Source organism: Acanthisitta chloris, unplaced genomic scaffold (genome assembly GCF_000695815.1).
Source record: "Acanthisitta chloris isolate BGI_N310 unplaced genomic scaffold, ASM69581v1 scaffold5726, whole genome shotgun sequence".
NCBI classification, from domain to species: Eukaryota; Metazoa; Chordata; class Aves; order Passeriformes; family Acanthisittidae; genus Acanthisitta; species Acanthisitta chloris.
This window is the reverse complement of record NW_008678598.1, coordinates 1-15571: the sequence shown is the minus strand read 5'-3', so window position 1 is coordinate 15571 and position 15571 is coordinate 1. Positions and strand designations below refer to the sequence as shown.

Here is a 15571-nt window from a genome sequence, read left to right as displayed (position 1 = left end):
CTATCGTTTCTAGGGTAGTGTCATATGCCAGTGGGTGGGAAGAAACTAGACCTTCCTCAAAGACCTTCACCCAACAAAAACACTTCAACAAAAAAAGCACTGAGAGAGCTGGTATGAGTTTTATCAGAGGACATGTACTATTTGCGTCCCCCAAAATTATGGATATGTGTATTTACGAGCTTTAGAACCATGAAAGTGGCATCAAAGGTAGAACACAGTGGCAAAAGGAAGAAAAGGAGCTGCAGGAAGAAACCGCCACTGTGTGTGACTGTAGAAGTTCAAGAAAAACTATAGAGCACCATGGATGAGAAATAAAGAAGGTTAAGCAGAAACAGGCAGTAAAATGGGGGTTCTGCTGCAGAAGCAGCTGTGGTGTGACATTTCTATCACAAATTGCCTTTTGGCATTACCATCAAGTTGCCATCGAATCACACCTGGTAATTCATTATCTTCCATACTTATTGTATATATTATTACATGTATTTGTCCCATACTCAAACATAACTCTGAAAGTTTCATGAGATAATTATTAACATTAAATTGGTTCTAAACAATGCAATTAATTAACCAAGACTTCAACTTTTCCTTAATAATTTGAAGTTGCAGAATACAGAGCCACTTACAGCCCCTTCCAAAGAGCAGTGTCCTACAGCAAAAGGCACACAAACAGCAACAGAGGACAAAGGCCATTAACAATCATTTATCTGTACTAATTCAAGGACTGTTCCCCTCTGTTTGTTCTCTGCCTGGTCTAGTCTACAAAGTCTTGCTGACAAAAAAATGCCATTTCTTCCCAAAGGTTTGCTAATACCCACATTAGGATTTCATACCTCAGCCAAACTATTTCCTGTTAAATCTGTCTGTACAAAACAGGAAAGATTCCAAAAACCACCAGTGTGGTGGCAGCATTCAGAGTGCTCACAGAGTTCCTTGCAGCTCTCACTGCTAGAAATTCCTGCAGCAAAGGCATCATAAAAGCAGCTAAGTGGCTCATAGACATCAGCTGGCAGAAATTATCACAGTCCAAAGGCTTGACAAGGAGGAAAAGGGCTCCATGTGCTGAATGTACCAGGCTGTCACTTCACTTCCATTTGACTTCCACAATCCTTAAGTTGTGGCATAGGTATAATACAAGTGTCCTGGGAAACTTCCTTATTGCAAACGGAGCTAACATTAGCAAAACTGGTTTTGCTGGTGTACTTTATACCAGTTCCTCAAATGAAAAAAGCTCTTCTAACAAAGGCATGCTTCCCTCCTTTCCACTATCACCATACCCATAACAGAGACTTTTCCAATATAAAAATTATTAAAAATCCAAATCCCCCACTAACATTTCTAGGCTAGGTAACATCCCTCACACAGTCCTAAGCTTGACTGTATTAGACTTTGTCTAAATTAGAACTGTGTCCTAAATATAGTTCCACAAGTCAAGAAATACAGGAAAAATTTCTATGGTGGAAAAAGCTATACCATTATATCTGTACTCTCAAATGGCAAAAAGTATGCTGCCACAGGCACAGTAGTACTAGTATTGCTGTAATCAGAGCAGGGCTTTACCCTAGCCATGTCAGTAAGAAGTCCCCAATGTGAAGAACAGACCATTGCAATATTGACATCCGAGGTGAGAGGAGATGCCTCCTCACCTAAGATTCCAGACACTCGTTTCTGTAAAATATGATGAGTCCTTTCTCACCTTTCAGGGTCATGGGCAACATCTTTGAAACAGTATTTACTCTTTCTCCAAGGCCAAGCTGAAGAAACCCAGCTGCTGAACTGCAGTCTCCACTGCCTTCAGCAGGTGTTCTAGTAGCGCTCAGACAAAATTTTCTACACTATCAGGAGAAAAAGGGAAGAAGGCCAAAGCACAAAAACAAACTAGATCAATTATTTTATAAAGAAACAGATAACAATGAAAAGAATTGCATATGTATCATCACTAAAAAAAAGGTGAAAAAATTACTGTAGATCTTCAATCAGTATCACACAGGAACTGCAATCTACTGACTGTTTTAAAGTGTTTATGCTTCTTTACTCTTTAAAAATAGAAAAAACTGTGAAGCTCCCCAACATGCTGGGACAACCAGGGGCTTTCTTTAAACACATTGTAAAATAGCATTATCTCTTACCACATGAGCTCTTAATTTCTCAGTTCAGGAAAGTACACAGCACTTTCCTACAGTGCATAGCTGGGCATTTCCAGAGCCTGCTTCTACACACAAAATCTTTGGAAGATGACTGTTAACTAAACTTGGCTTAATTAAGCTGAAAATTTCACAGCTACTTTGAACAGCTCATTAACTGCAGGCTACAGCTTCTTTGCAGCCAAAGCTTCACAATACATCATACAGTGAACCTGCTGACAGGAGGGTACAACTTCCAACTCAAGCTTCAAGGGATCAGATTTATTACTGCAGTCCTGCTTCTTCTAAAACCAGCTCAGGCCTCCTTTGACAGATACTGAAAATGCTTCGATCTGTATTACAGTGCTCCACAGCACTGCAGATACAACTCTGCATGTTAAAGCCAACAGTGTTTTACATGGGCTGCCAGGCTGATTGTGGTGTTGGGGTGAGGACAAGTGGCTATGGCTGAGCTGCCACAGCTGAGGGTTTACTAAGTCTGGGGGTTGTATTCTATTTAAATTTACCATGAGCTAATTGGCAAACATCCTGTGCATATATATATAGCCTCTGGACAGTCATATCTGTTCTAGGACAAAAGTTATCTGTAGTAACCAAACTGAGTTATAGCAATCAATTAATCTGTGTTTAAGAACTTGTGTTTAAACAAATCCTTACCTCTGGCCTCAGATCATTCCTCAGTACAGAGGTTAAGGTTTCCCAAACCTAACTCAGATTCTTAAGGATATGAAGACCTCTTGCAGCACCCAGCAAAAGCAGAGGGGCAGTGCTGTTAGCCACAATCCCTTTACCCTGGCAATCCTATGTCATGCTTTTTTCTCTACACAAAGTGTTTTATTGGTTTACCTTAAAAAAAATCATTAAACTGTTTCAGGATGAGCTGTGGAGACTCCTCCTTTAGAACAATCTCCTAGGAATTCTACCTGCTGGCTTCGGATCTCCCAGTGTTGGGAAAGATGAAGAAAAAATGCCAAACCCTTTACCCACACCCATCTCTGCAAAATGGAGGGAAAAAAGGAGAAAAAAAATAACCCAAAGAGGTACTAAACAGGTCCTTGTACCTCTCACAAAGTGGCAGGAAGCTATTAGTAGCCAAACATTTAAAGATTCCCAGGTAATATTTCACATGAGTATTTACTGAGTGTATTGTTACAGGGGTAAGAGGAAACTGGATCCCAAAGTAGTCAAAGTGATTGGCTGCAGCCAAAGTGCCGCTCTGGTTTCAGGTATGCTCACAGAATGCACTTCCTTGGTACCTTTGTCCCGAAATGGAATTGCCCTGGCACAACGAATCCTAACAAGTGGATGCAACTGGGTACTTCTCTGATCAGTCAGCTGAGGAAAAAATGTAAGGGACCATTGACCAAAAGTATCAGGTTTCCTGACAGGGGATGATAGTTCTTCTTTGCAGGTCATCCGTGGAGAAAGGGCAAGAGACCACATGGCCTCATTGCTAAATACACACACAAACAACCGAGGGAAACAATGTCCTTGCTCCAACTGATGATGGAAAAATTTATGAGGTTTCTCAACTTTTTAGGACAAATCACTCTTCCACAACTAGGTAAAGAACCCTGTGGAGACAACTGAGACTTCTGCAATTACCGATATGCAAAACGATACGTCATAGCGACCTCTGAGTCAAGTGGTCCACCACCTACACCCTACACTGGCCTCTCATCTTAATTTAATTTAGAAGGCAATGACCGAGCAGTGCAATGTATCAGGGCAAGGAGGCACCTCCTAACCCACATAACTCCTGTGCATAGAATATAGGGTTGAACAGGACAGCTACCTCCTATCTCCCACAGCCTGCACTTCCTAGCACCGCCCAAAGGCTCACAGAAGAACTGGAGGAAAAGACTTCCATTCCCTGAACCTGCACCGTGTCTATTTCACCTCCACAGTCCTTAAAATTCTCTAGTTTGCTTAGAGTTTGTATACCAACAAAGCAAGGTTACACCACAAAACTAAAACTAGACCATGAACTTTAGCAGAGCACATCACAGGAGTTTATATTTCTCAAAGAGCATGACAGAGCCTTGTAACAGCTCTTTGCAATCAGAACCGCCAAGATAAAGTTAGGAGAAAACTTCAGAGCTATGTAATCTCTGAAGAGAAGTCCTTTTTAGTTTAATCGGCAAAATAAGAGACGGTCATTTCAGCTCACTTTCTTTGACAGTCCAGCTATGAATCTCACTGTAAGTAATTCATAAGAGAGCTCAGCTCTTTAGAAAATGTGAACTTCCGTCACGCTGCTCTGAAAATTTGGTGCCTGGCAATTTTCCCATGGTCACACGGACTAGGGGCTAAGTCTGAGGATCTGACAAGCCGATAGACTTCCCATACCTCCCGCCAGCCACCAGCAGGGCTTGGTCCCTCTGCCCCCCTCCCACTCTAACTCTGAGGATTTGCACTGACACCAAAATAAAAAAGTCTTCCAACTGTTCTAACAATCAAATAGTGACAGCAGAATTATGTTTTTCAGTAAAATATCATAAGCTGATATATCAATATTTACCTCTAGGAACCAACAGGATAGAATTCCCAACAAAAATTCTTTTTTTTATTATTTGCTACTAACCAGCGTGCTGACATTACTACCTGTTATTTGGGGACAAATACTGTCCTTGCCCTTCTCTCCAAAGCCAGGGTGGAGAGGGATAGGTCAGCTTCCTCACCCAGCAGCTTCATTAGTTCATTACGTTTTTATTATTATGAACAAGGATCATAAAAGCTAAATCTCTCTTATCTTCAAGGAGCTGGGTCTTCCTACTAGGTACCACTGCCAGAGGTAGATGCTTTTGGGAGAAAACTTGGTTCCCAACAGCTACTGCTCAAATGCATTTGTTTCAAAGAGCTCTAACTTGCAATAATATTTCAGAAAACATAACTCCCTGCTAAAAAGTAAGCAGTTGTTCCAAAATAAAAGATTCCATACTTTGGAAAAGGTAAAATGTTAGTTTCCACATAGGGAAAAAGTTCATCGTAGGCTTTAAGACTGTGACTGACAGCACTACCACTGAATTCAACTTGACTGCTCTTGTGACATTACACAGCAAGGAACAAGACCACCTTTTCCAGAACTGAGGACATACAGTAACATAACTAATTGGCAGTATAAGCAGAACATCTGAAATTCAGAAGAAAGCAGATCTCTTCCAGCCAAAGACAAAAAGAAAACAAACACTAAGTAAATTTCAAGTTCCAGCAGAATCAATGGAAGCATTAAGCAGTGTCTGAGTTCACAGGACTTACTCTTCCTTTTGCTAACAAAACAAAAGCTGTTTGGGTTTGCAAAACCCACTTTGCCTGGCTTTGAATTGTTTCATTCCACTAAGCATCAATTCTACCCTCAGCTTCTTTTCATCTGCAGCATATTCTGACTTATGTATGAAAAAAACACTCTCTGGTCATGAAGTCCTCTTCAAAATGCAAACACATATTTAGTTACAATTCACGTCCACTGCTTTCTTTTAAACACTTTTATTGGTTGCTCTTGGTCCCTGCCACAGTATCTGCAGAAACAAATACATCAACCATTCACCTTGGTGGTGTTTTAGTGATTAAGTATGTGCTAACACTGGCTTGGAAATGAATTCTCCATTCACAAATTCCACTCAAGAGTAAAACGTTTTTCTTTATTGCATTTGTCAACTTAGCAACCAAGTTTTAAGGACATAAAATTAAAATATCTGTGTCATATTACATGCCAAAATGATGAAAAATGAGAAGTAAATCAGTATGTTCAGACTAAAGCCAGAAGAGGAACATGAAGAACTCTTCCCATTTTTGTACCTTTAAATATATCCCCTTGCATCTTTCCCCAAAGCTCACACTGCTGATGGCTGTTGGAGACAAAGCACCACATACATGGACACAGTTTGATCTGAGCACAGCTCTTATGTTCCTGGGTACACGATGGCCCTGATACTGCATGACACATAATTAAGATTAAGCAGTCAAGTGGAAACAGACAGCAAGTTGACCAAAGAGCCACACACTAACCAGAGGAAGTCTGGTGCTTCTGATTTCAGATCAGTATCTCTGCCCTTGCCCACACCACTGCATCACTGCTTACAGAATCATCATCTGCAACCACAAAGCACCAGGCAACATAACACATCCCAAGGCACCCCAGATGCAAGTACAAATATGTAGGAAAAAAATTCCTTTTGAACATTTAGAAATTCAAAGCTTTAACTTTGAAAGTCACCACTCTCAAAATTATTCTACTTGAAGAAACAGCAACAACCCTTGAACCCACAGATTTTAATGGGGTTGAAAGACAGGCCATTTTAGTAAGAACCAGGCAACATAACACATCCCAAGGCACCCCAGATGCAAGTACAAATATGTAGGAAAAAAATTCCTTTTGAACATTTAGAAATTCAAAGCTTTAACTTTGAAAGTCACCACTCTCAAAATTATTCTACTTGAAGAAACAGCAACAACCCTTGAACCCACAGATTTTAATGGGGTTGAAAGACAGGCCATTTTAGTAAGAATTTGGCCCCCACAGATTTTAATGGGGTTGAAAGACATGTCATTTTAGTAAGGATTTGGCCCACTCAGAAACCTCCTTAGTATTTGAAAATAATACTTTGTCTTGGTTTGAAAAAATAAAATGTAGATATCTTGCCAGCAATCCCAGTGCCATCCACACTTTGGTGTGCGGCAAAGCTCTGGATTCCAGTACTTGTAGACCTACATTCTGATATTCATCCTATGCCAAAATATTTATCTCTGAGTTACAGCTCATGGAAAAGTACAATTTTTTACCAGACAGTTAAACTGTGTGCAGAGCACATCACTTCTGCTTCAAGTTACCAAAGTAATAGGTGTGGTTGTCCTCAACCATTTGTGGAATTTCTCACCAAACTTATGAGAAGTTATGAAGGAAAAAAAAACCCAACCCTTAAAAATTGAAAGGAACAGCAGACACTATTCCAAAAAGAATACATATCTGCAAACTAGTCATCTCAGCTCAACCCTGATGTTCACCTGTCACACAGATGCATTTGTGCATTTAAACTTGGAATTAAAACCACTGTTGTAAAACAGAGTTCTAAACTTCAACGCCAGAAGAGACACAACTCTGATAACTCAGTGTGAATGAGGAACATCCATCTGATGACGCAAAAGTGTAGATGCTCCTAAACACAGGAAGATTGTATTCAATGTGGATTAAGACTCTTCTGTTGTGCTTTAATTAACACATCAGCAGAGTTTTTTCAAACTAGATTCTTATAAAGAAGGTTTGTTTACTTTGCTGATCACTTACTGAGGTTGTTTGTCTGATTAAATTTTATTAGAGATAACAGAATCTCAACTGAAAGGCAGAACACAATAGTAAATGTGTAACTTTACAAATACGTTGTCTTTTAGTGGCAAGTAAGATGGGGCCTCATGAAGTTTCCACTGCATCCCAGTAGGGAGCTAAAGGTCACTGCTAACTCAAAGTGAAAAACAATGGGAAGTAGAGAATGTCATTCTTTCGTATTTGTCCAGTGATTCTGTGTTTTCTTTGTATGGATTTACTTAGGAAACTGGGAAATCTAAAAAACCATTAGAAGATTTCAAGGCTACCATTTTCCCCTTAACAAGATCAGAAATCTGTTCATGTCACTATGTAAAATTACCACTTTATAAATCACCTTTTTTCACTATGTAAAGTCCATTTTTTTTACGTACTGTAAAAAGGTGATTTATGAAAGTGATTGAAATAGTATCACTTTAGTTCACTGGGAAATGAAAGACCAACAAGATTTTCTTCACACCTACAAAATATGTTATCCTAATTTCTAGTGATCCAGTGCTGAAAAATTGTCTATCATGTAAAAATGTGGCAGAACCAAAAGACACATTTCCTCCTACTCCAAGCAAAGATGGGAATCCTAATTCGAGTCCCTCACGCTGGAATAAGTTTTTTTCATTAGCAACAGTGTTTTATTCCCAAAGTTTTAAATCTTGAATGTTCATCTTAAATTCCAAGTTCTTCTGCTCTGCAAGGACTTTAACTCTCTTCATACATAAATATCTATGCAGACTACCTCTGAACATTTACAACGCTATCAAACCCATCTCAGTTTATCTTGTCAACCGCATTCAAAATAGACATAACCTAATTTATGTCAACACATTTCCATCTCAAAAAGTAGGTTCTAGCCCCTCTTCCTTTCTCCCGGAACAAAGCCATACATGTGGGACCTGGTAGGTTCTAGCCCCTCTTCCTTTCTCCTGGAACAAAGCCATACACGTGGGACCTAACTTACAGAATGGTAAGCTTTTTGCTTCATGCATAGTGACAGAGTTATAGATTTTACAAGAAAGAAGAGAAAAGGGCCTCGGAGTTTGATTTGGGGCCAGCAGTACAGCCCATAGTAAAAAAGGGTGGTCTGGAAGAATGCACAAATTAAAGACTCTGCCATTTAATTTCACAGTGTATGTACCAACATCATTTATTACATTTTGGCCTTAACAGGGATTTTCAGAAAGAACCTAAAAGGGGCTGGATGCTGAAATATTTTTGCAGAGCAGAGGGTTTTAACAACACCACTTCCCTGATGCCTTTGAAAACTTAAAAATCTGACTCTGGGCAATAAAACTATTTAGTATGCCATGCACATTAAAGCTATTCAATTTGTATCTTGTCATCCTGTGCCAATTTAAATTATGGTTAAATGAAGATACCTAATTATTTTACCCAAAGAACAGATAGCAATGTGTAGAATGTCACAGGGCCAAGCAAATTCCTAGTGAACCTCTACCGGATGAATGAGTCTGACATACAAAACACTGCAATTCACATGGAAAAATGTGCTTTGCACGTGAAATTGAGGTCTATATGCACCCTCAGAAACACTGCTAACAATGTTTTAATTCCATCCATGGCTGCTCAAGCAGTTTACAGCAAGGCCATATTATATCCATCCACACCACCAAAAGAGAACACAATGCTAAATTGTTCTGCTATATGTGCAGGTGCTTCTGTGGCCCCCTGATAAAATGACAGCTTACATAAAGCTTGTATTCAAAGGATTTCACCTTGGGGCCAGTCTGCTCATTATTGTATTTGCTTTAGGTTTCTTTCACTTTTTGCTGAGAGCTAATAAAAGCTTTAGCTGTCCATATCTTGAAATATTTATTTCCTCTTTGAGGACTCATTTGAAAGTCAGTTGACATTCCAACTGCTCAAAAAGTGGAATATTTTCAGTGCATTGTTACTATTGCTTAAGTAACCCAATTCTGGAGTCCTTTCTCAATGTGACAGCCAGGAGAGGTGAACAGACGTTCATATAATAACTAAAACAAAACAGCAATTTATCACTGTTGGTAGTGGCGACTGCTGGATATAACAATTTCAATGGATGTTAAAAATAATTCTCATTCAAATACATCTCATTTTTTTTGACATGGACATTTACTTGAACACAAGGAACAAATATTAAAGCATGCGAAATAGGAAGCAAAACAGTTTCCAAACAGTATTTTTGCTAAGTTTCAAATGAACTATGAACAACTTTCTTAATGAGACATTCTTCATAGCCACATAGACTGTAAGAATCTTCTAATCTGAAATTCACTGAACAAGAAGTATTTGCAAGTGGGTGTAACCATTTCACATCTTTAATTTATTTAAACTCAGCATTTTGGATGTAAAATCTGAATTGCTGGCAGCTTAAATAGCAAGGCAAAGCTGATAACTTGCATTGAAATTTCACACCACATGTAATATTGGGAATGGTAGAAACAGACACCGAACTAATAAGTATATCACCTCCTGTTATTCTGCCTGGCTTATAAGGATGTTCTAAAACTAGAAAATTTCTCACTGTGGATGTACTTACACTTCAGTCTGAGCCATACAATTAAGAATGCAAAGGTTACAACACAGTAAGAGAAATAATAAGAACTGTAGAAATAAAAGACTGGTTTTAATACTTCCTTTACTGATACACTCAGATGGCAGAAAAGGAAAATCTTAAGATCTTAGCCACCTAGCCAGGGGAGAGATACAAAGCAAGCTCAGACCAGAAGCAGTGAAGAACAATGCAAAGGGTAGAAAGAAGTGTTTTTCATGCCTGACAGATGAATTTACAGCTAAAAGGAGTTTCGGTGAAGTTTTTACCAACAGTAAGTACTCCAAAAATTCATGTCTAACCTTGCTCATCTCAGTCCCACAAGGAATTGCCCTTAGATGCGGTGACACATTTTGCATGAGTTGGAATGAATGACCAGGAGAGGTACCAACAATAATGCTTTAAAAATTGAAAACACAGCTTATATTGTCTCAGTAGTGTAGCCATCTATAAACTGCCAGTGATTCACAGTTTGTTTTTTTCCAATTTACGTAACAAACAAGAGGAAAATATAAAGATAAAAATTAGACTTAAATATGAACCCAGTACACATGTTACTACACCACTTCATACCATTTAAAAATTAGACTCCAATTCCCTGGAGAAAGGGTTCATGCCCCGCAATAACAGCATAAAAAATATCAGCTGGAATGTCTGGAGCAGTAAAGAGTGAGAGAAGTTCATGTATCTCAGCGTGGGAAGGATCCTCTCAGTGGAAGCAAGGATCTCTGTACAGGAGAGCTGACGTCAGTGGAAGTGGGAGGGAAATGGTGATGGGAGGTTTGTCGGGGAAATGATTGAGGGCAGTTTCAGTGGGAACAGGGAGGATTCAGGAGAGGGTGGATGGCCTCAGTGGAAGCATGGTCAGTACGTGTGGGAGTATCAAAGGGAGGGAGCGCTCATGTGTTCCAAGGGAAAGGAATTACCAGACAGGCAGGAAAAGAGCAGACAGCTTAATGGACTAAATAACGTGCTGTTAACTGCTGAAATGAGATCCACTTCAGCACTGCAGGTACCATATAGCATACAGCCTCTTACATGCAGAATTATGCAACCACTGGTTTGCAGTGACTGCAAAATTCTCTGCCAATTTCACAGGGTTTGAATGCAGAAAACTTACTGGCTGTGGGGAAATGGATTTAAACTGTATCAGCTGGTAAATCAAAGGGCTATTCCACATTTAGTCCTTCTGGCTTCTGACTAATTTTAATTTAAAATAATGGAAGTTTGGATTTACTCCCTGATCCCCTTACACCCAAACGAGCACATTTCCGTGTTAAATGTAGACAGCAGGGAGAGTTACACAAGTAAAGAGGAAGGAAATCTCACATACGTAAAAGAATGACATGGCAAAATCAAGGTGCAATGTATGTGCCACAGTGTATATTAATGTACCATGGAAGAGTGACACACGCACAGGATGTTGGCACAGCAAATAATTATAAATACCCAAGCCAGTTTTAAATAAATGCCCATAGAGTCCTTATGCCAGTCCAGCATTTACACCACTTATGCTACAGATTAAACAGTTATTATTCTAAAGGTGTTTAAGCAGGTCTCTATAAAGCCAAGTACCTTTACCCCAAATTCAACAACACAGATGTCTGAAAAAGAAATATACATGAAAAAGACTATCACAACTCTGAGTCTAGTATCTGGAAATTAAGAGAGTTAAAACAAAAATCAGGAAGACTCTCCTATGCAACAGTACAGGCTAAGTGTAATTTGATATTCTTAATGTAGCACTGGATAATCAAACCCCAGTCACTGCATCTAAATCCTACTCATCTTTCACTAATACAGAGTTTAAGCTGCAGAGTCGACACATCAGAAGTTAAGGGAAGGGTTTTCATGGCTGGTTCACTGTTTAGATATGGCACTTATTCCAAGATGTTCATAAATTTTCAAATAAAAAAGACATATGAAAATAATAATTAAGGAGGGAGACAGACGTGCCATGGCCTAAAAGGGCTCCTCCATTTCTCACATGCTCGTATACATCAGAAACACGTAATATGGTATTTATCTTTGTACACACACACTTTCAGGATTGTTCTACAAATTTGCATGGATAACCTTCAGGTTTTCCATATCAGGAAAGCACAGATAACTTTCTTAGATACAGTTTATAAACTGATGCAAATCACAAAATGCAGTATGCTTATACCTCACATGCGGAAAATGATCCTCTGCTATTTGACCAGAGAAAGATACAATAAGACATAAACATAAAGCCAGAGTAAGTTGATGGGTTAATCTGCAATATACATCTACAATACCATTTTTCAGTTAGCATGTTTTTTTCTTTTTATGACACTTTCTGACTTGCCAAATGTGTGCCATACCTAACAAACTGACTCAATAAAAATTCTTGCATTATTACACATTTTAATAAACTTAACGTTAATGCCAGACAAACTGAAAACATGAGATTTACACACAGGCCAAGTTTTGTTCTTAGTTCTAACATAGGATCCTGTTGGCTTTAAGCTGTGCATATACAGCAATTTAAAGTGCCCTGAAACCATGTGCAAATGTCATTCAGGCAGGTTACTGGCTATTCACACAAATTCTAGGTGACATCAACACTGCCCAAATGACAAAAGGTCTGCAGCATCTTGTGTTTGTGTGAGGGAATCCTGGGGGCCCTAAAGAGTGTATTATACACTCTGAAGAATAGCAATGGTTCCTAATAGCACCCTAATTTTTACAGTTCTTCCTCAAATCAAAAGTCCTTTTAATTACAAAACAGCACAATATCCTGCCCAATGCTCCTTTTGGCTTCAGGAATTTCAGACTCCTGTCCATTATTTTCAATGTTCTCACTCTTTATTTCTTTCCCAACAACTTCACTGTACTGTGAAAACTGCTCTCCAGTGATCCCTCACTCTAGCACAATCTCTGAGACAGCACAGTTATCTAGCACACTAAGAACTGTAAATCTGATCATACTATGCACACTAATGTTAAAAGCAGAGAATGAAATACCATGCTGCTTTACAGCTCTAAAGAGTATTATAGGATTTTGCACATGAAAATAATGCAGATATAATGTGTCCAACAGATTTTTGTATTCAGCTGATCACAAACAGAACTCCATTATCATTTCTCAAAACCCATCGTTTCACAGCACTGTGCTTAGAGTGATGACAAGGGCAGAAATGCGATCGAGTGATAAAAACCAGAGTGACTGCCAATGAGATAACAGCATGCATACAAACCAACTGCAACCCTATGGCATCTGGCTAAATTAACCAAACCTAGGAACAAGAATTTCTACAAAGTTTTTGAAATTGAACAACAAAATTAAACAAAACTAGCACTCCTTCCCATGCATGCTTCTGGAAACAGATTTTGGATGTTTTTTCCCCCTAAGCAAGCACACAGAAGACAAATTCACAGAATATAAATTTTAAGACTATTTTGGGTGCTTGTAACATGCAGTCATAATCATTATTAAAAATTCAGCTAGCAAAACAAGTGTCAGGATCCTGATGACAACATAAGCTTCCTTACTGTGATTACTGTGCTAAATATGCCATAAGCATGTCTATCGCATGTGAACAGGGCTGTAAAGTTCATTTCCTGTAGTGTTATTAGCACAAAAATTGAGTACAACACCATTCAGCTTCATGTTCTGTCTTAGGTATTGCTAATTCCTCCTCCGACTCACCACTTACAAAGTGTTTGCTAATTTTCTAGATGTTTTTTAAACTCCTGTGAACAGAGACTACTAAATCTGGTAGAAAACAACTGAAGAAAATCACACACATAACTGAAGTAAAGTATTCCACATCAATACTCTAGAAGCTGTCTTAACAACCAAGTAAAAAACCCTGAGAGTGCTGCAAATCACTAGAGTTTCTGTTAGCCTGAAAAATGCTTGACATTCAGCTAAATCTCGCCTGCATCTCAAACCTGTATCTTATATTTGCAGCATGTGTATCTCAGTTTTTATCACAGCAACCAGAACAGATCAGCCGTGTTATATAACATCCCTTTGGGCTGCTACAATTTGATTTTTCTTACATTTGCAATTACTTATTTTTACAAAATAAAAATAGCTTCCAAAAGAAAAAGGCAAAAATATAAACCTATAGCATTAGGAACTAAAGTAGAAACCATAAACAAAGAGCCCATCCATAGGAAGCAAACAGACAAGCAATCACTCCACACCACTAACTGTCTCACTTGAAAGAAAATAATCACAAATTACCATTTTTTTCAGCATGTATCTGTAGACTTCAGAGAGTTTTGTATCTCTACTCAAAAGTATGGGCATTAACACATGCAAAAGAAACCTTCAAAAAATACCCTATTTGCTGCAACAGACGAGGTCAACAAGTTGTTAGTGTAAATCAGTACCCAGAGCAAAACACCCTGCTGCTCTCCCTTCAACTTTCTGAATGGAAGAGGTATGGAAACTGATCAGTCCAGCCAGCAGATCACTTCAGACTGCGATCTGCCCTTGCTTCCCAACAAGACAAACACAAACAGCAACATGGGACGACGCAGCACAAACACACACAGGAGTTAGTGCAGCTCCCATGCACAGCACAGTCCCACCACGGACACACGGGCCCCCACAGGTCCAGGAGCAAAACCCGTGCCCCCAGCTCTAACGATCAACAGAGACAATTACATCGCTCTCCTTCCCAAAATTAGGAAAACTCATCTTGTGGAATGAAGACAGAGGCTTGGGTACCTCTATAAAGTCATCATGAGACTGATTAGTTTATAAATGAAAGTAATAGCTCAAGCCAGGAAAAGCTCCCCCACACCGGCAGGGAGATTCCTTGGGTTAAACCGCTACAGCCAACTCTGTTCTGAGAGAAACAGTGCTCATGTTTAGCACCCTTTTTACCTTAACACTGGATCTGCCGGTCTGGGCCTCTGCCTCCATGCTCTGGCTGTTCTCCCTCTTGTCTTTCTTAGAGGAATTAGTCCTCGCCTCATAAGTGGATGTGTTGTAGCATTTAATGAATAATCCTGGGACGGGATTGCCTTGCTGCTGTTGAGACATGGTTGTGTTGGTCTGGTGAGGGAAATTGCACTCCTCAGACTCATTGCTACTGTGACAGATCACTCTGCTGTCAGAGAGGTTGGTGCTTGGAACACAGCCCATGCTTTGTGGCCACCTGGGGAATACTTCTAAATTGTATATATATACGGGTATATATATATGTATATATATCTTTCCTTCCCGTTGGTATTTTCCCCCTGCTTAATTTTTTTTTGTTAACAAGTTGAATCTCTTTCCTGCGTCTCCGCTACACTCTGAAGCATTGCCATCGGTCCCTTCTACACCACCAGAAACGTGTCTGTTCTCCTCGTCCTCCAGGAAACACGTCCTTTAATCTCAATCTCAGCAGTGGGCTGGGGAGCTGGAGGGGAGGGAAGGGGGCAAATCAAGAACCGGTCGACTTCGTATTTTCACAGATTATTATTAATTTGTCTAAGCCATCTGAGAATCTTGTACGGTTTTCTTGCCTTCTGGGAAAAGCGGAGGAAAAAAAAAAAAAAAGGAGAGAAAAACGAGGGGGAGAAAAAAGGCAAAAGCAAAAAAAT

General features: G+C 39.4%; 1 protein-coding gene across 2 annotated transcripts in view; it reads right to left on the bottom strand.

The window, feature by feature from the left end:
* Positions 1-15128, bottom strand: part of PDE8A (phosphodiesterase 8A) — a 119514-nt gene extending 104386 nt beyond the window's left edge. For both annotated transcript variants that reach the window (XM_009076952.1, XM_009076953.1), the window contains exon 1: positions 14868-15128. In XM_009076952.1, the coding sequence (XP_009075200.1) occupies positions 14868-15128 (261 nt within the window). The remainder of the gene's footprint in view (positions 1-14867) is intronic.
* Between the last annotated feature and the right edge of the window lie 443 nt (positions 15129-15571).